Genomic DNA, 21,560 nt, shown 5'->3' with positions numbered 1-21,560 from the left:
ACTTTTGAAAAGATCTACATTCACAGCGTATCCGCATGACAGAACTTGCATTATAATGTGAGCACAATTTAGCAATTCAGCGTCCAAACCCAAAATTTCGGCCGACTCACAAGGGGACCTTCAGGCTAACGGATTTTTTTTTTTTTTTTCGTACTTACTGTACTTGAGAGTTATCATTCGGACATTACGTTCCCAAAGTATTAAGGCGCGCTTTTCAGAAAAACTCGAGAAAATCGACTTTGAAGAATTCCGAGCGCGCTATGTACACAGAATTTTAATTTTAATGTAAAATTTATCAAATCCATGTTAATTAATATTTAATCGTTTTCAATTTCGTTTTCAATGAAAAATTTACACCTTCTTATTTTGAATATTGGTACAAAAATGAAAAACGTCAGGTAGGAAATAAAATGGTTTTATATTTTTGAAAATTACGAGAAAATACAGCGCAAAAATGATATTAATAAAAATATTGTTTAATTTTTAAAAATGAATTATATGATATGAAATATATAGTTTAAAATATATTGTATACAGTCGTTTTACACGTCAATATTGCACGAACCAGGATGATATTCATCGTAAAAGCAAGGGAAACAGTAAGTTTCACGGCATCTAGCACACCGTACGAACGCAGATATTTTACAGGCAGATATTTTACAGGTATTTTAATTAATTCTCGAGAAAATTGCATTAAAATTCAATCTATTGTACATCACCAGCTGTTCTCTCCAATCTTTAAGAACATGATTCGATACGCGTGGCGATTCGCTTCAAACCTTTGTAATGACAGAGACATTTTTATGAACGTCAATGAAGTATGTTTTTCAATAGACATTTAAAAAAAAACCTTGCGCCTGTAAAATATCTGCGTTTGTACGGAGTGCTAGATGCCGTGAAACTTATTGTTTCCCTTGCTTTTACGATGATTATCATCCTGGTTCGTGCAATATTGACGTGTAAAACGACTGTATACAATATATTTTAAACTATATATTTCATATCATATAATTTACTTTTAAAAATTAAACAATATTTTTATTAATATCATTTTTGCGCTGTATTTTCTCGTAATTTTCAAAAATATAAAACCATTTTATTTCCTACCTGACGTTTTTCATTTTTGTACCAATATTCAAAATAAGATGATGTAAGTTTTTCATTGAAAACGAAATTGAAAACGATTAAATATTAATTAGCATAGATTTGATAAATTTTACATTAAAATTAAAATTCTGTGTACATAGCGCGCTCGGAATTCTTCAAAGTCGATTTTCTCGAGTTTTTTTGAAAAACGCGCTTTAATACTTTGGGAAATTGATGTCCGAGTGATGACCTTCAAGTACAGTAAGTACGAAAAAAAAAACAAAAATCCGTTAGCTTGAAGGTCCCCTTGTCAGATGAATAAGCAAAAAATCGCCTAGCAGTATTGCCATCACTACTGGTACCGAATCCTCCCACTTTTGGAGCATCAACAATGAGTCCAAATCGCAATTTGAAACTTTTTTGTATAGGCTCTTTTCGCATTTTTACATTTTCTTTGTCTTCTTTTGATCGTGCTTGCCATCTCTTCGTACCCAGTTTATAACCTAAATGTAAGAAATACTTCATAAAGTGGATCCAAGCATGTAACGTAGCTAAACCGTACCGCAAATTTTTTTCGTCTACTGGTAATAAACTAACTTCATCAAGATTATTAAATTTTTTAGACGTGGCTCCACATAAGTAACAGCGCATGTTGGATTTTGTAATCGTTATTGTATTTTTAACTTTACCGTCAATCATCGTAAAGAGAAGCTTAAAATTAACAGTAATAACTTTTCCGTCGATAATTGTCACAAATGAGGCAAGTTTAGCTATTTGATCTTCGACATAACTATTTTCCTCCAAAGTTGAAGTAACGTTTTCGTGAATATATTGTAATTTAATTGTATGCGTCAGACGCGAGTATTTTATTAACATCACTTGTACCATTAAGAATAACCGGTAGTAACGATAAATGTCTGTTGATTTGGCAAAATCCAAAACCGTCTTCTCCAAGATTTTGCTCTCCAATTAAATTACAATATATTCACGAAAACGTTACTTCAACTTTGGAGGAAAATAGTTATGTCGAAGATCAAATAGCTAAACTTGCCTCATTTGTGACAATTATCGACGAAAAAGTTATTACTGTTAATTTCAAGCTTCTCTTTACGATGATTGACGGTAAAGTTAGAAATACAATAACGATTAGGAAATCCAACATGCGCTGTTACTTATGTGAAGCCACGTCTAAAAAATTTAACAATCTTGATGAAGTTAGTTTATTACCAGTAGACAAAAAAATTTGCGGTACGGTTTAGCTACGTTACATGCTTGGATCCACTTTATGGAGTATTTCTTACATTTAGGTTATAAACTGGGTACGAAGAGATGGCAAGCACGATCGAAAGAAGACAAAGAAAATGTAAAAATGCGAAAAGAGGCTATACAAAAGGGTTTCAAATTGCGATTTGGACTCATTGTTGATGCTCCAAAAGTGGGAGGATTCGGTACCAGTAATGATGGCAATACTGCTAGGCGATTTTTTGCTTATTCGTCTGAGTCGGCCGAAATTTTGGGTTTGGACGCTAAATTGCTAAATTGTGCTCACATTATAATGCAAGTTCTGTCATGCGGATACGCTGTGAATGTAGATCTTTTCAAAAGTTATTGCATAGAATCTGCTAATATGTTAGTGCAAAGTTTTCCGTGGTATTGCATGCCAACATCCATTCATGAAGTGTTGATTCATGGTCCCTTGATTATTGAATAGGCACAATTGCCGATCGGGCAACTATCCGAGGAAGCCCAAGAATCGCGAAATAAAGATATCAAGAAATACAGAGAAAATTATTCGCGAAAGCATTCTAGGGAAAGTACCATGAGAGACGTGTTTCAGTGGTTGCTTGTGTCTTCCGATCCGGTAATCTCAAGTTTGCGCATAACACCTCCAAAAAAAAAATGAAGACCTGTCATTCGAAGCCATACAGTTATTAAGTCCTTACGTGCACGAAACCGAAGAGTCTTCCACCTCGGATGTCAGTTCAAATACGACGGACGACTGTAGCGATTAAATTCGTATGTATTGTAATGGTTGTAAATAAATTGAAAGTCATTTTGGATCCGCCATTTTGAATTTTGAAAAAAAATAATATCAAATTTATAATTAGCGACCTTGAAAACCCTTATATATCATTTTTTGTTTTAATCAAATTAATTTTGGATTTATGTCCGCGTTTTTCTGGAATTGGGCCACTGCCACAGTAGAGTCTCGTACGAGTCAGAAACGACGTATCGCTTGTTGTCGTACGGGCTGAGAGCAAGTTTCAACTCAGACACGGTGTGCACCTCGTATAACGTCGAACGAATACACGACTGACGCCTAGACTGCTCTATCTCATCGTTCAGACAACGCACGTAATCGTTGAACGTTATCGTTCTCGCAACCACGTTTCTCTTGACACCCTTTAAGACCTCCCACCCGCGCAGCGATCGCTGAAAAAAAGATACGCATTGCTCGATGCGACGGTCAATCGCGCTTCGATCGAGCATGACGCTTATCACTTCTCGAGGGGTCGGGGAGGGAAACGTATCGTTATCTCTCAACGATGTCGCTCGCGCGCGTAATTACGTGCGGAATTATTATCGTCGTTGCGGTAAATTGTAAATCTAGTGAAAATGAGATTGCGATCAGTTATCTGCAAAAATATGGGTATCTAGATAACAACAACGGTGCACAACGATTTTCATCGTCCTACAACACTACGCAGGAGTTACATCGAACAGGTAGCAAGCACTCGTCATTTTGACGTCAATATTTGGTCATAATTGGTCAGTAACATCATTCGTCGATTAAGTGACGTATATTTAATGTCATATTTTAATACGTCAAAAAGACTTTTGTAAAATGACATTATATAGACGTTTAATTGACTACGTATTGTAGGACACATTTTCTTTTCCGGATAAAATGTCCTTAACGTCAATAATACGTCATTAAGACATCTTGCAGGTATAATTATTCAATATTTTTTATATATCCCCTAATAAATCATATTTAATTATATTTATTATACCCTAATAAATTATATTCCTGTTCCAAATATACTCCACTGTACGCAAAGCCTCATCGTTGAGACGATAAAGCAGAGCTCAGTTAGCGCTCAATGATTATCTTACTGGGGAAGAACCAAAGGCAAGAATATTAATCATTTAAAGAATTACAGAACGCAACCTATTTGTTTCGAATTGTTTCATCCAGTATTGGCGCGAAAGCAAGCAAACAAAAAACAAAACACAATTTGATCCGACAAAGAGAGACGAGCGGTCTTTCTCTACCTAACCTATAATCTCTTCCTGTTTCCTGTTTCGCGCGAGCGGTGCTGGTCAGTGCGTGCTGGTGCGAACAATACATGGTGGTTATTCGTGCTACTAATTCGCACACTGTGTAAATTGTATACAGGCAATATTGCAATCTGTATAATTTGTAATAGTCCTGACTGTATGAGTTTTGGTGAGTTATATTTCGTTTGTACTTTTCCATCACTAATAGCCAATTTCTTCACCGTCAGATAACTCTATCTTTCGGTTAACCTCACTCTTCATTTCTTTCTAACCTGCCCCCTTAAAAAGAGATGAAGAGTGAGGTTAACCGAAGGATAGAGTTATCCAACGGTGAAAAAATTGGCCCTAAAACATGTACGAGATCTTTTGTTTATTGCATGTACCTGTAAAAAAAGTAATATTTTAAACAGTGTGATCAAGTATAATTGTATTCTTGATGGAACAGTCTTGTGTTCGCGGAGATTTCATTATCAGTATATTAACTTTATTATGTACAAAATAGAATATGTTTACGCTGATTCAGTTTGATGAAAAATCTGACGCAAACTTGGCCGTTGTCAGCAGTACTTGGCTGACGCCTCGTAAAAGAGAAGTTTTCTGGCCACCATACAAAAATACAAGTAGTTATAACAAGGCATTAAAAAAGCATGAACAACCTGATGAAAAGAAATGGACATTGTATGGAGTACAAAAAATTTTTTATGAAACAGGTAAGTTTAACTAATTATTTATCTCTATTACACACATACACACACACTCACGCACGCACGCACGCACGCACGCACGCACGCACGCACGCACGCACGCACGCACGCACGCACGCACGCACGCACGCACGCACGCACGCACGCACGCACGCACGCACGCACGCACGCACGCACGCACGCACGCACGCACGCACGCACGCACGCACGCACGCACGCACGCACGCACGCACGCACGCACGCACGCACGCACGCACGCACGCACGCACGCACGCACGCACGCACGCACGCACGCACGCACGCACGCACGCACGCACGCACGCACGCACGCACGCACGCACGCACGCACGCACGCACGCACGCACGCACGCACGCACGCACGCACGCACGCACGCACGCACGCACGCACGCACGCACGCACGCACGCACGCACGCACGCACGCACGCACGCACGCACGCACGCACGCACGCACGCACGCACGCACGCACGCACGCACGCACGCACGCACGCACGCACGCACGCACGCACGCACGCACGCACGCACGCACGCACGCACGCACGCACGCACGCACGCACGCACGCACGCACGCACGCACGCACGCACGCACGCACGCACGCACGCACGCACGCACGCACGCACGCACGCACGCACGCACGCACGCACGCACGCACGCACGCACGCACGCACGCACGCACGCACGCACGCACGCACGCACGCACGCACGCACGCACGCACGCACGCACGCACGCACGCACGCACGCACGCACGCACGCACGCACGCACGCACGCACGCACGCACGCACGCACGCACGCACGCACGCACGCACGCACGCACGCACGCACGCACGCACGCACGCACGCACGCACGCACGCACGCACGCACGCACGCACGCACGCACGCACGCACGCACGCACGCACGCACGCACGCACGCACGCACGCACGCACGCACGCACGCACGCACGCACGCACGCACGCACGCACGCACGCACGCACGCACGCACGCACGCACGCACGCACGCACGCACGCACGCACGCACGCACGCACGCACGCACGCACGCACGCACGCACGCACGCACGCACGCACGCACGCACGCACGCACGCACGCACGCACGCACGCACGCACGCACGCACGCACGCACGCACGCACGCACGCACGCACGCACGCACGCACGCACGCACGCACGCACGCACGCACGCACGCACGCCAGCACGCACGCACCCACGCACGCACGCACGCACGCACGCACGCACGCACGCACGCACGCACGCACGCACGCACGCACGCACGCACGCACGCACGCACGCACATACACACACACACAATTCATTTACATCTTCTATTTCTACATGTATATATTTGGAGACATTATATTTAACGCGCTTATTATGCAAAGTATACAAAAAAAAATCTTCAATGAATATTAAATACATATATTTAAGGCAATATGACTGGTCCTTTTTATATAACTAACAGTATTTTATATTTTGTAGATAATATAGACGTAGCACATAAGAAAGCTAAAGTGGCAGAATTTACGAGTGATTTAAATACAGATTTAGAAGGTGATAATACAATTAAGAGACAACGGCATCCTCCACGGCGTTTATACGATAATAATTCTGATGATTCAACCGAGGAAAGTTGTGCAATTTCAAAGTTTGATCGACCACCTCCAATAAAAAAGAATTTTTTAAATCGTTAGTTATATCTTGTACAATAACGTATAAAATATATATCTGTTTAGAATTTATTTTTACCTAATTTTTATATTGAATTTCCAGGTTCTTCTGAGAATAATGTTTCGACATTAAATATACTGGATGAAGAAGGTAAAACATGAAATTTCTGTAATGTATTAGAAAAGTGTTTAATTATATCTAATCATAATTGTAGATTCCTCTGAATGTGGTAATAACATACCGTCGAATTCTTGGTCGAATTCAACATCTCGGTCGAATTCAACATTAAACAGAATATTAAATAATAATGAACTGGATGAAAAAGGTAAAATAAGATATCTTACATTGTGTGTTTAATTATATCTAGTCATAATTGCAGATTCCTCTGAATGTGGTAATAACACACCGTCGAATTCTCGGTCGAATTCAATATCTCGGTCGAATTCAACATCTCGGTGGAATTCAACATTAAACAGAATATTAAATAATAATGAACTGGATGAAAAAGGTAAAATAAGATATCTTACGTTGTATATTCATAATACAGTTATTGAAGTAATATGCATATTTTATTTGTGTTCCTCTTTTAGCACTAAACAAACAAATAGTAGATACTCTTATCACTATTAAAGAACAAAATAATCAGATATTAGCTTATATTAGAAAAGCTCCTCAAGCAAAAGGTGCTGTCATTTTTTCTGTGCCGGAAAATTTACCTGTTAATCTACCATTACAAACAGATGAAAGTGTAGATCTCTTGGAAACGTTTATTACAGATCAAGATAATTCACATAATTTGGTAAATATATATGTTACCTAAAAAAAAAAAGAAAGTGGTAGTATTATACCTCGAAAAAACCTAAGTAACAAGTGGTAGATCTTTATATCTCGAAAAATCTCGAAAAAATCTAAGCAGTAGTATCTTTATTTCCGAAAAATTATAACCCAAGTGATACACGTCACAAAATTATGTTACTTTATCAAAAAGAAGAGTCGCGCTTCAAGTGATCTATTACAATTACAAAAAAGAAATGATATCTCTTTAAGTTAGAGCGCCAATTACAGAGAGAACATGTATATTGCCTCAAAAAATAATTGTTGCACTACATTGAAAAATCTTTACATTGTGTCAATTAGAAAAGAATGTATAATAACAATTTTAAAAGATTAAAAAATTTTATTTAAATTTAACAAGGGAATACAAGATATTTAAATACAAAGTTATTTACATGTGTATTTTTTAATGGCCACAAAGAATTACAGAAGTAACAGTACAAAATAAAAATATGTTATTAAAATACATAAATTTTTCTTGTAAAAAAACTTGGCGCTGCTAGACCTTTTAAATAAATAAAAACAACAATAAATAAAAAAAATTCAGAGAAGAATACAATGGGAGTAATATTAAATGATTATCAGCGTGGATGTGGGAGTGAGTGATATGGGTGTGCGTGACTACGCGGACGGCGGATAATGCGGCTTATAATTAAGTATAGAATAAGTTTATTTATTTATTTAAAATTTCGAGGTCTAGCAGCGCCAAGTTTTTTTACAAGAAAAATTTATGTATTTTAATAAAATATTTTTATTTTGTACTGTTACTTCTGTAATTCTTTGTGGCCATTAAAAAATACACATGTAAATAACTTTGTATTTAAATATCTTGTATTCCCTTGTTAAATTTAAATAAAATTTTTTAATCTTTTAAAATTGTTATTATACATTCTTTTCTAATTGACACAATGTAAAGATTTTTCAATGTAGTGCAACAATTATTTTTTGAGGCAATATACATGTTCTCTCTGTAATTGGCGCTCTAACTTAAAGAGATATCATTTCTTTTTTGTAATTGTAATAGATCACTTGAAGCGCGACTCTTCTTTTTGATAAGGTAACATAATTTTGTGACGTGTATCACTTGGGTTATAATTTTTCGGAAATAAAGATACTACTGCTTAGATTTTTTCGAGATTTTTCGAGATATAAAGATCTACCACTTGTTACTTAGGTTTTTTCGAGGTATAATACTACCACTTTCTTTTTTTTTTTAGGTAACAACATATACACTACTATACGTGTACTTGGCGCCTTTTTTTACCTTTTTTTTAAAAAGGTAATTTTGTACGGATATCACGCCTTTTTGTAGTGTTACGCAACTTAATCTTATAAACAATATATCTTAAAATTTCATAAACCGTATATAATACAAGGTATGAAGCTAAAAGTGTTACGGACTATTATTTCTAAAGAAAACAACAATTTAATATTTTGCTCAGTTTTTTAAAAATAATAATCTGTAACCCTTTTAATTGTACACCTTGTATATATTTTTCAATTTCAACATAAAACATAATCGCAATAAAGCATGATTAATGTTAATAAGTCGTTAACTGTAAAATTCTTTATTTATTTTTATTTGCGTGTCTTACTGAATGTTGTTCGCAACTGTATATGTACCGATATCTTCAGGTATCGATATTTTTGATAATTATTTTTACGTCAGACATAATTTTAATTCATCCAATTTTTATTATGTCTAAACATAATTTTTGTCCAATTTTTATTATGTCTAGACATAATTTTAATTCAGCGATTTTTATTATATCATGACATAATTTTAATTCTGCCGCTAGGGAAATTTTAAGTCGATTTTTATAAATCAAGCTTGAATTCAATGTTTAGGAGTCCCAGGTTGCTGATGACGAGGTCCACATAGCGCGCTCTATAGTTTTCGGTGTCCAGGTGTATTAATACCTTGAACTTGATGGCCACGTGTTCCAAGTTGCCGATGACGAGGTCCACATAGTGCGCTTCGTAGTTTTCGGTGTCTACATGTATTAATACCTCGAATTCGATATCTACGTGTCCTACATTGGGTGCGTTCAGCCGATACTTTGCTAGCCTAGCAATCGTGAGCAGTCGCTCGTTTTCGCTCGTTTCCTCTTTTTTGACTTACTGGATTAAAAAGAGAAGAAACGAGCAAAAACGAGCAACTGCTCACGATTGCTAGGCTAGCGGAGTATCGGCTGAACGCACCTATTCAGATTTAAAGTTATTAATACACCTAGACACCAAAAACTATGAAGCGCATTATGTGGACCTCGTCATCAGCAACCTGGGACACCTAGACATCAATTTCAAGGTATTAATACACGTAGACACCGAAAACTACGGAGCGCAATATGTGGACCTTGTCATCGGCAACCTGGGACACCTAAACATTGAATTCAACATATTATTACACCTGGACACCGAAAACTACGAAGCGCACTATGTGGACCTCGTCATCGGCAACCTGGGACACGTAGACATCAAATTCAACGTACGATTACACCTGGACACCGGAAACTATGAAGCGCACTATCTGGATCCCGTCATCGGCAACCTGGGATACGTGGACATCGAATTCAAAATATTAATACACGTAGACACCGAAAACTACGGAGCGCACTATGTGGATCTTGTCATCGGCAACCTGGGACACCTAGACATCGAATTCAACGTACAATTACACCTGGACACCGAAAACTATGAAGCGCATTATCTGGATCTCGTCATCGGCAACCTGGGACACGTGAACATCAAATTCGAGGTATTATTACACCTAGACACCGAAAACTACGGAGCGCGATATCTGGACCTCGTCATCGGCAACCTGGGACACGTGGACACCGAAAACTACGGAGCGCACTATGTGGACCTTGTCATCGGCAACCTGGGATACCTAGACATCGAATTCAACGTACGATTACACCTGGACACCGAAAACTATGAAGCGCACTATCTGGATCTTGTCATCGGCAACCTGGGACACGTAAACATTGAATTCAAGGTATTAATACACGTAGACACCGAAAACTACGGAGCGCACTATGTGGACCTTGTCATCGGCAACCTGGGACACCTAGACATCGCATTCAACGTACGATTACACCTGGACACCAAAAACTATGAAGCGCATTATCTGGATTCCGTCATCGGCAACCTGGGACACGTGGACATCGAATTCAACGTATTATTACACCTGGACACCGAAAACTACGAAGCGCACTGTGTGGACCTCGTCATCGGCAACCTGGGACACGTGGACATCGAATTCAAGGTATTAATACACGTACACACCGAAAACTACGGAGCGCACTATGTGGACCTCGTCATCGGCAACCTGGGACACCTAGACATCGAATTCAACGTACGATTACACCTGGACACCGAAAACTACGAAGCGCACTGTGTGGACCTCGTCATCGGCAACCTGGGACACGTGGACATCGAATTCAACGTATTATTACACCTGGACACCGAAAACTACGAAGCGCACTGTGTGGACCTCGTCATCGGCAACCTGGGACACGTGGACATCGAATTCAAGGTATTAATACACGTAGACACCGAAAACTACGGAGCGCACTATGTGGACCTCGTCATCGGCAACCTGGGACACGTGGACATCGAATTCAAGATATTAATACACGTAGACACCAAAAACTACGGAGCGCACTATGTGGACCTCGTCATCGGCAACCTGGGACACGTAGACATCGAATTCAACGTATTATTACACCTGGACACCGAAAACTATAAAGCGCACTATCTGGACCTTGTCATCGGCAACCTGGGATACATAGACATCAAATTCAAGCTTGATTCATAAGAATCGACTTAAAAATTCCCTAGCGGCACTTTCTGCCAAGCATAGAGAACCTACTTTTCCGTTGACTCAATATTTATTATATATATACCTAATTTTTACTTAAATAGAAATCTTCCTCCTGACCGATAAGTTTATCGACCTAATTTGTTTTGAAATACGCGCGCGATATCGAAACTGGCGATACCTGCGCCGCCAGCGTCGAAAAAGTGAAAAGGACGTTTCTCTGATAATCATAATAATATTGAATGAGAGCGTTAGGAGTATCTTAAAAATAAATTTTCACATTTGGACTTTGCGTCGCAATATCTCCGCTCGTAAGGCACGTAGCGGAATATTATGAGAGAAACCCCCCCCTAATTGGACCCCAAGCTATCGATCAAGCCTACTTAGAACTTGATCCGTTCACTCGTTATCGAGATCTCAACATCTCGGGTACTCGCAACCCGTCGCGTCGCGTAAAAGAGTCACGGTCGGTCTCGCTCCGCGTGTACTTGGCGCGAGACACTACCGTGTCTCTTGATGCAAAATATGTTTATATTGTATAAAAAACATTTTTTAATTTTACTGACAATTAATTAAAATATTTGTTTGTAGTGTTCATTACTGTCTAGTTTAGTAGGTCGGGACATTGCAAGCAAAACAAATAAAATTTTGAAACAGTTGTTCTCAGATGAATTGTGTCGAAACTATAGTTTTTATGGAAAAAGATTAGGAAAGAAACCATTTTCTTCCTTATTGATAAAAGATATTATAATAAGTAAGAAATTTTTTTTATCTTTTTAAATAAAAATGTTTAATTCCAAATAATTAAAATAATTTTATGTCTGTTATATTTTAATAAAATAATAAAAAATTGGAAGTAATTTTGTAAACATGAAGACTCTTATCACCTTAATTTTTTTCAGACGCAGTTAAATCTACGACAGAAGGTGCTAACAATCAAGCCATTGAAAATTCAATAAAAGTCTGGCTAAAACACGCTCCTCAACGTGTAAAGAAGAAGAACAATAATTATTTGCACCATGTCTCTAATGTCATACAGAAAGTGTTGCGTTGGAAAACGACAGTTATATCGAAGAATTGCCAATGAGAAGGTAAAATTTTTTAAAGAATTGATTGTGTCCAATTCTCAAGAGCATAATCAAGAAAAGAACGTAAAACGTGATAAAATAGAAAAATATTATAATAAAAACGAAGAAATAGTATCTAATGACACTTCTGACGATGATATTGGCACTTTTGATATTGAGCGTACTGAAAATCAGTCTTTCTTAAATTTAAGTTGCGAGTTAGATAATGTAATTGGTAATATAGAGGATGAAAGCACATCTGATTCTAATCTTCGTAAGTTGATAAGACATTGGGCTGTTATTAAACATAACATATCTCACTCCGCCTTAACAGACCTTTTACATATTTTGCATCATTTTCATCCTGAATTGCCCTTAACTTCTAAAAGTTTGCTGGAAACTCCAGTATCTATAAATACAAAGAAATTAGATACAGGAGAGTACTGTCATATTGGTTTAACACAGAGTTTACAAAACATTGCAAAATTTCATGTTGGAAATACTATAGAGCTAAGTTTTAACATTGACGGTCTCCCTTTGTTTAATAGCACAAATAAACATTTATGGCCTATTTTAGGTTTTGTAAAAAATGTGCAAAATATGTCTCCATTTGTTCTAGGAATTTTTTATGGTGAGTCTAAACCATCTCCTTTACATTTATATCTTGAAGATTTCATAACAGAACTTTCTTTATTGTTAAAAAATGGACTTCAAGTAAATGATAGATACTTTGATATAAAAATTCATAGTTTTGTATGTGATGCTCCGGCTAGGGCTTATATAAAACAAGTAAAAAATCATAATGGATAATCTTGTTGCGAAAAATGTGAAGAAAGTGGTATATAGGCGTATTATTCTGAGAAATACTAATGCAAGAAGGAGAACAGATGAGTCATTTGTTTTGCAACGTGATGAAGACCATCATGTTGGCATTTCGCCCCTTCTTGAATTAAAAATTGGAATGGTTACACAGTTCCTCCTTGATTATATGCATGGAGTGTGTTTAGGTGTTACAAAAAAACTACTACATACTTGGATAAGTGGTAAATCTAACGTTAAGTTAGGTCATCGCTTAACTGATTTATTATCTAAAAAGTTAGTGGCCCTTGGTTCATTCATGCCTTCTGAATTTAATCGAAAACCACGAAGCTTAACAGATTTATGTAGATGGAAACTGAGTTTAGGAGTTTTTTACTTTACCTAGGACCTGTTGTTTTACGGGATATACTTGATATATCAGTTTATGAGCATTTTCTCCTATTTCATTCAGCTATATCTATTCTCACACTTCGAAACACAATATTAATAATTTAGGCTTATCATTAGCGCAGGAATTACTTGAAACTTTTATTAATTATGCAGAAAAAATATATGGTCTTGAGGTTTATGTCTACAATGTGCATATATTGTGTCATTTGACAAGTGATGTACAAATGTATGGACCTTTAGATAATTGGTCCTGTTTTCCATATGAAAATTATTTAGGCTCATTGAAAAAATTAGTAAAATCATCTCGAAAACCACTTCAACAAGTATGTCGTAGGTTACATGAAATATTTTTAAGTAATCCTTACCAAGAACCAAATCACCCAATTCTTAAGCATTTTTTAGAACACAATAATGGCCCATTATTAAGTGTTATAAATATTTTTAAACAATTTAAGAAGATTAGTATTAGAGACTACGTTTTATCCACCTATTCACATTGTTTTGCTGATTCACATTTTTTAAGTAAAAATAATGAAGTAGTACAGATTAATAACATAATATTAACTACAAACGGTTCAACAAAATTAATTGGAAAACAATACATTTCATCAGAATCACTCTACTTGTATCCGTTTGATTCTAAAAAATTAAACATTTTTTGTGTTACAAAGTTATCTGAACAATTACAAGCATGGGATATTGATGATATAAAAGCGAAATGTGTTCTTCTACCGCTTAAACATGATAAAAATTGGGTGTGTTTTCCTCTTCTTCATATATAACATTAAGAAGCAATGTTTATGATAAGAAATATTTATTTTTATATTCTCGCATCATTTTTGTGCAATGTATTTGTTTCGTGCGCGACCGAGGTACCCTCGGGACACGAAGTATGCCGGGACCACCCTGTCCAGGGCGCGGGGCAAGAACCAAGGACGTAGCGAAAAGAGGGTTCAAAAAACGCTCGCCGGGTTTTCTGACAAACACACTTTATTGCACATAGAGTACTTCTCGCATTCACGCACCCGAGCACCCGGAGCATTCGCAGGATGGCGGGACGGAAATCTTGAGTCGCTCCTTCGGTCTGCGTGGCTCGCGAACCGGAAATCTTGTAGAGCGGTAGATGACCGCCCTCGCGTCCGGAGATCTTGCTCGCGGTCAACGGATATCTTGGCGCGAAGCAGACGAGCGACCGCGGTCACGAGGTGCGAGATGCTCAGGCTTTCCCTTGGTCTCGGGTACGCGATAGTGAGTTCGTTTTTTACACAATCACTATACGCTTTACATTCACGATGATGGTCCGTGTTCACGAACGGCGCGGCACGTCAAGATGGCCGCGAGAGAGGGGTCGATATCGGGATCGAGCTCCCTACGCTGAGTTATTGAGAAGTGCTCGCTTGCACTTACGCTCGGTTATCACAACACTTGTTGCAATCACGATACCCGGGCTGACTTCATGTGACGGTCTCGTTCGCCGTCTGTACGTTCTTTTAGATGAGGATCACGGTACCGCACGCGGTGATCACGTGATCTGTTTGTGCTCGTTGCCCACTCGATTGCGGGCGACAACTCGTCAATCTCGTCTGACGAGAGATATTGCGCGACGACTAATGCCGCTCGCGACAACACTTGTACGCTCGAAACTACCCTCGCACAGGGCGTCTCGCGTTCCCAAATACCGAATTCCTCGCAGTCGGAAAACGGCTCACTCTTCGCGGCACGAGCGAAAGAGCGATTCGAGATGTTTCACGCGGCGATCTCACGGATGCGGCTCGCGATGAAACTTGATTACGGACTTCACGCACTGGCGGTCGAGACCACTCCCGATAGGCACAATGTCGCGAACGCCCGGCTCGATGTGTCTCTTTTCGCGGCAGAGAACAGAAGAGAGCGCGGATCGATATCGATTATCCTTTGTCCCGATAGGAGACCCTCGGCGGGGGTATGGGCCTCACGAAGGGCGAATCACATCGATCCGCGATGTAACGCGTTGCGCGGTATACATATTTCGGAATACGCGTGCGCGTTTTGCAATCGCGCTGTCGAAACGGTAGCGCGATACTCGGGTGATCTCGGATAAGGTCGAGTCAAGCCCGAGGGTTGTTTGTGCTTGCGCCAGGGGCGATTACTTTCGCGACAGCGCCCTGCCACCTGATTTTACCTTAATCCTAAACATACCGCCCGCCTCGAAGCTTTAGTTTCGAAATTTTCTGACTTCGAATGTGATGAAGTTCGAGGAGGTCGATATGTGAACGCACGAAATCTTATGAGCTAATCGAACACAAACTTACATACTGGCGCAGAACTTTATTTACAAGACTTAAGCAATAAGGGTAACAGGAATATCACGAACCGCCCGCCGTGGCAGACAGTTCAGCGACGCGAAGGCTGAAGAGAAGTCGAATCGTTACTAGAAGTCTCGTCAGAACGCGTCTCACAGTCAATCGGCAGCAAACACAGTTTTACTATCGGCCGGGTATACTCGGACGTCGCGGTTTTGACATTCACAACACGAATCAATCCATCGGAACCGGCGTGGCACTGGGTAATTCGACCAAGCTCCCATTTACAAGGAGGCAGTGTGGCATTCCGCAATAAAACGAGCTGCCCAACTTTCACGGGCGTTTGCAATTGTCGCCATTTAACACGCTGCTGCAACGTGTTAACGTAATCTGTTTGCCACAATTTCCAAAAGCGCTCGGTCAAATGTCGAACTCGTTGCCACCTCGACAACCGATTTTCATGCAAATCTAATAGCGATGGCTCCGGATTGACCGTGATCGCCGATCCGATTAAAAAATGTCCGGGCGTTAAGACCTCGTAATCATTGAGCGTATCTTTCAACGGAGCGAGAGGACGCGAATTAAGACACGCCTCGATTCGGCACAACAAAGTCGTAAGCTCTTCGAACGTGAGCGTGTGATCCTGGAGTACCCGACGGAGATGATGTTTCACGCTCCGGACTCCGGCTTCCCATAAACCACCGAAATGTGGCGCAGACGGGGGAATAAAATGCCATTGGACATTATCGGAAGCGGTGGCGTTGAGAAAATTCGGATCATTAACGGCTGCGCGATATGCTTGGTATAACTCTTTATTGGCTCCGACAAACGTTGTCCCGTTATCGGAGTACATTGACTCCGGCAATCCTCGACGAGCGCAGAATCGAGAAAAGGCGTCTAGAAACGCGGGTGTGGAATAATTTCCTACTAATTCTAAATGGATCGCGCGGGTTGCAAGACACACAAACAACGCGATATACGCCTTTCGTGAACTAATTCCGCGGCCACCGGAAGCGCGAACTTGTACGGGTCCCGCGTAATCGAGACCGCAATGTGAGAAACTGCGCGATGGCGGAGACACTCGCAGAGTAGGAAGATCTCCCATGAGCTGCTGGGGCACGACCGCCTTTTCACGCGTGCAAACCACGCACTTATGAATTATCGATCGGACCGCGCTTCGAGCTCGTAAGATCCAGAAGTCCTGTCGCAGTGTTGCGAGCGTGAGCTGCATGCCTGCATGAAGCATTCGCGAATGAGCTTGCCGAATGAGTAGAGTCACTAACGGATGTGACGCGAGTAAAATTGGATGCTTAGAATTAAATGAGATCGGAGCGTTTTTCAAGCGTCCTCCGACTCTAAGCAATCCCTCGTGATCCACAAATGGATTTAACGATAAGAGCGGACTTTTAGCATTTAATGGTTTGTTGTTCGTATACACAAATCGATGTTGCCGCCACTGGTGAATGACAACTGGCAAATCGGGTTGAAGTTTAAGACCCGAGAGAAGATGATCATTCAATGATGATCCGTTAGAAGAGGGACATGACGCGTTGAAAACGACACGCAGATGCGTAGTTTTACTGTCTTCCCGGATAACGGGATGATGCGGAATGAAAACGCATTGCGTATCATTGAACTCGGAAGCGGGCACTTCCCTCATGTGCCCGAGAGCTTCATATTCGCGAAGAAATTCGGAGTACTCGTCCCGTTGCGCAGGATGAGCATCGAATCTCCGAATTAACCCGTTAAGATATTTCTCGGCGATAGCGCGAGAATGTCCGATTTCGATCGGAGGGCCTTTCTTAAATGGAAGACGTACAATATAGCGTCCGTCAGGACAGCGTGAATGAGTAAGGCGAAAATGCTCTTCGCATTTTTCGTCCTCGGGAGTGAGAGTCATCTTTCGCGGAATCTCTTCGACCTCCCAAAACCGTCGGAGTTCCTGATCGAGCGACAAGGAATTGAGACTGTGATGAGCATTCACAGTATACGAAGGTCGATCGTGTGACGATTCAACCGAGATGGCATGTGAGGCCACCTGACTAGAAGTGATAGGTCCCGATATTACCCATCCCAATATCGAATTTTGAGCGATAGGCTGTCCCACCGCCCCTTTTCGAATTCCGTCTTTAATGAGAGCGCTATACAATTCCGCACCTACGATAATGCTAATGGGATCTGCGCTCATGGGGTCGTGGTCAGCCCATGGGAGATCCTCGAGATGAGCCAACGTCGCCTCGAGCGGCAAACGTTTTGGCGCGTATGCCGTTAGCGATTTCAAAATTAATGCGGTCGTCGAGAATGCCGGAGTCTGTTTACCTTTCGGCGAGATTGTTATTCGCGCGGCATATCGATACGTCCCGGCATTTACACACCCGACGGCCGAAACCGAAGTTGGCATTCGAACTCTCTTCAGCCGTAAACACTGCGCGAGTTTCTCGGTTATAAAGGTCATTTCGGAGCCTTGATCAAGCAAGGCTCTTACAATCACAGAACGGCCCGAAGACGCGCTAACGGTAAGCCAAGCTGTCGCGAGCAAAACATGCGAACGAGTGGTGTGCGAAGACGCAAACAATGAGCTCACTTCGCTACTGGGCGTTTCACTTTGTTTCGGCGTGTCGGTTGACGCCGTGACCTCTGCGGGTTTCGAGGAAGAGTCGGAATCTACATGGAGCAACGTGTGATGTTTTCTCTGACAAAAACGGCATGAATATTTACTGGAGCACGTTTTTGCCCCGTGATTTGAACTTAAACAGTTGAAACACCGTTTCTCTTTCTGCACAAGTTCTCGCCTCTGATTCGGACTCTTCTCGGTAAATTTCGGACAAACGTAGAAAGCATGCTTCGCTTTACACAACGAACACGGCGGAAACGATTTCGCGCACACGTTAGCACTAATCTTTTGCGCATTCGAATTTTTCGCTTTATCGGAGGAAGAAAGGGGGAGCTTCCAATTTTCGAGAGCTCGGATTCGATTATCCAAGAATTGTTTAAAGTCATCGTATGACGGAGGATGTCGAGCTTCACCAAACTTTAAATTCCATGCCTTTCGCGTAACTGCATCGAGTTTTTGTGACCCGAGACTGATGAGAATATCGCTCCATAACTCTTCAGGCGTGCGATTCAATTTGTCGAGAGCTGCAACGGCGGAATTTATTTTATCGCGTAATGATTGCAACTCAAGAGCGGATTCTTTCGCGACCGCTAGCAAATTCAGCAGCGTCGACATGTGAATATTGATCAAACGACGTTTGTCTTCAAATCGCGCGTTTAACGTACTCCACGCAATGTCGAAATTCTCCGCGGTAACACTGATATCGTTCACACACTCAAGAGCGCGACCCTGAAGGCATGAAATGAGATAATGCATACGCGAGAAATTTGAGACGTCTTTATTATTAATTATAAGAGACGCAAACCGATCACGACAGCTCTCCCATTCCTCGTACTTCCCGTCAAACGGAGGAAGGTTTATCGGCGGAAGATGAGACAAAGAAAACGCGGACGACGGACTTGTGGGGAAATGCGGCCCGAAACTGACAGACTGGTTCGGACTTACATACGGATCCAATTCCTCCAGACACTCGTGCATGTAGTCCAAGGCGGTCCTGTACTTCTCCTCGTAGACCTCATAATGTTGATCCTTGAAGTACTCGTGATTCACTCGTTCCGCAGCAGGAATAGCGGCTCGAAGGGCGAAGTGTCCATCCCGGATTGTTGCCCAGACGTCCTTCAAATCAGTGATGCGACTACGAATCTTGGCTATCGTCAAGTTTTTCTTGCCAATCTTCTTGAAGTTTTCGAGCGCGCGATTGACGGTTCGCAATGGCTGAGACTGCTTGTCGAGCAGCTGCTCACTCATGGTGCCGGTCAATGTGCTTGATTAATCTTTTTCGCTACGAGAATTGCCTCGATCCGGCTCGAAGGACCAGATGTTTCGTGCGCGACCGAGGTACCCTCGGGACACGAAGTATGCCGGGACCACCCTGTCCAGGGCGCGGGGCAAGAACCAAGGACGTAGCGAAAAGAGGGTTCAAAAAACGCTCGCCGGGTTTTCTGACAAACACACTTTATTGCACATAGAGTACTTCTCGCATTCACGCACCCGAGCACCCGGAGCATTCGCGGGATGGCGGGACGGAAATCTTGAGTCGCTCCTTCGGTCTGCGTGGCTCGCGAACCGGAAATCTTGTAGAGCGGTAGATGACCGCCCTCGCGTCCGGAGATCTTGCTCGCGGTCAACGGATATCTTGGCGCGAAGCAGACGAGCGACCGCGGTCAAAGGTGCGAGATGCTCAGGCTTTCCCTTGGTCTCGGGTACGCGATAATGAGTTCGTTTTTTACACAATCACTATACGCTTTACATTCACGATGATGGTCCGTGTTCACGAACGGCGCGGCACGTCAAGATGGCCGCGAGAGAGGGGTCGATATCGGGATCGAGCTCCCTACGCTGAGTTATTGAGAAGTGCTCGCTTGCACTTACGCTCGGTTATCATAACACTTGTTGCAATCACGATACCCGGGCTGACTTCATGTGACGGTCTCGTTCGCCGTCTGTACGTTCTTTTAGATGAGGATCACGGTACCGCACGCGGTGATCACGTGATCTGTTTGTGCTCGTTGCCCACTCGATTGCGGGCGACAACTCGTCAATCTCGTCTGACGAGAGATATTGCGCGACGACTAATGCCGCTCGCGACAACACTTGTACGCTCGAAACTACCCTCGCACAGGGCGTCTCGCGTTCCCAAATACCGAATTCCTCGCAGTCGGAAAACGGCTCACTCTTCGCGGCACGAGCGAAAGAGCGATTCGAGATGTTTCACGCGGCGATCTCACGGATGCGGCTCGCGATGAAACTTAATTACGGACTTCACGCACTGGCGGTCGAGACCACTCCCGATAGGCACAATGTCGCGAACGCCCGGCTCGATGTGTCTCTTTTCGCGGCAGAGAACAGAAGAGAGCGCGGATCGATATCGATTATCCTTCGTCCCGATAGGAGACCCTCGGCGGGGGTATGGGCCTCACGAAGGGCGAATCACATCGATCCGCGATGTAACGCGTTGCGCGGTATACATATTTCGGAATACGCGTGCGCGTTTTGCAATCGCGCTGTCGAAACGGTAGCGCGATACTCGGGTGATCTCGGATAAGGTCGAGTCAAGCCCGAGGGTTGTTTGTGCTTGCGCCAGGGGCGATTACTTTCGCGACAGCGCCCTGCCACCTGATTTTACCTTAATCCTAAACAGTATTTAATGTTAATATTTTTGTTTTTTTTCCTTAAATACATATATTTTATTATTTTTTGATAGAACTACAATATAATTTGATTTTTTAATTAAGATTAAGATATATGTATATCAAAACAAGATCATTACATTCAAAATAATGTAGTTTTTCATTAATGTTACGTTCCGCAAAATTACTACAATTTCAACATTGTTGTAAATTTCAAAATGTGCCGTTTTCTTTGTAATAATAAAAAATAAATATATTTTGTACATGATACAACCTTAATTTGATTGTTTGTAATGCAATTGCAACCTATCCTGAAAATAAATTTTTCTAAAATAGTCCGGTA

General features: G+C 41.9%; 2 protein-coding genes across 2 annotated transcripts; one reads left to right on the top strand and one right to left on the bottom strand.

Moving 5' to 3' along the window:
• Window positions 1–4,873: 4,873 nt before the first annotated feature.
• On the top strand, window positions 4,874–12,570 carry LOC143893774 (uncharacterized). The gene is made up of 8 exons (XM_077399496.1): window positions 4,874–5,078; window positions 6,570–6,776; window positions 6,861–6,908; window positions 6,973–7,083; window positions 7,138–7,266; window positions 7,349–7,557; window positions 12,007–12,169; window positions 12,318–12,570. Exons 1-8 carry the CDS (start codon window positions 4,874–4,876, stop codon window positions 12,500–12,502), a joined length of 1,257 nt encoding a protein of 418 aa, XP_077255622.1. The 3' UTR covers window positions 12,503–12,570.
• Window positions 12,571–16,064: 3,494 nt separating this feature from the next.
• Window positions 16,065–19,835, bottom strand: LOC143893781 (uncharacterized). The gene has a single exon (XM_077399502.1). The coding sequence runs from the start codon at window positions 19,833–19,835 to the stop codon at window positions 16,065–16,067; it is 3,771 nt and encodes a 1,256-aa protein (XP_077255628.1).
• Between the last annotated feature and the right edge of the window lie 1,725 nt (window positions 19,836–21,560).

Source organism: Temnothorax americanus, unplaced genomic scaffold, assembly GCF_048541705.1.
Source record: "Temnothorax americanus isolate GAGA-0224 unplaced genomic scaffold, ASM4854170v1 Scaffold128, whole genome shotgun sequence".
Classification (NCBI taxonomy): Eukaryota; Metazoa; Arthropoda; class Insecta; order Hymenoptera; family Formicidae; genus Temnothorax; species Temnothorax americanus.
The sequence above is the reverse complement of the archived record's forward strand: the minus strand, read 5'-3'. Positions and strand labels throughout refer to the sequence as shown.

What these genes read in the sequence shown, in the direction of transcription:
- LOC143893781 (XM_077399502.1), bottom strand. Translation starts at nt 19,835, where the DNA reads ATGAGTGAGCAGCTGCTCGACAAGCAGTCTCAGCCATTGCGAACCGTC.
- LOC143893774 (XM_077399496.1), top strand. Translation starts at nt 4,874, where the DNA reads ATGTTTACGCTGATTCAGTTTGATGAAAAATCTGACGCAAACTTGGCC. An exon ending in TAATGAACTGGATGAAAAAG is followed by an intron (nt 7,084 to 7,137) that starts GTAAAATAAGAT and finishes TCATAATTGCAG; the next exon opens with ATTCCTCTGAATGTGGTAAT. An exon ending in TAATGAACTGGATGAAAAAG is followed by an intron (nt 7,267 to 7,348) that starts GTAAAATAAGAT and finishes TTCCTCTTTTAG; the next exon opens with CACTAAACAAACAAATAGTA.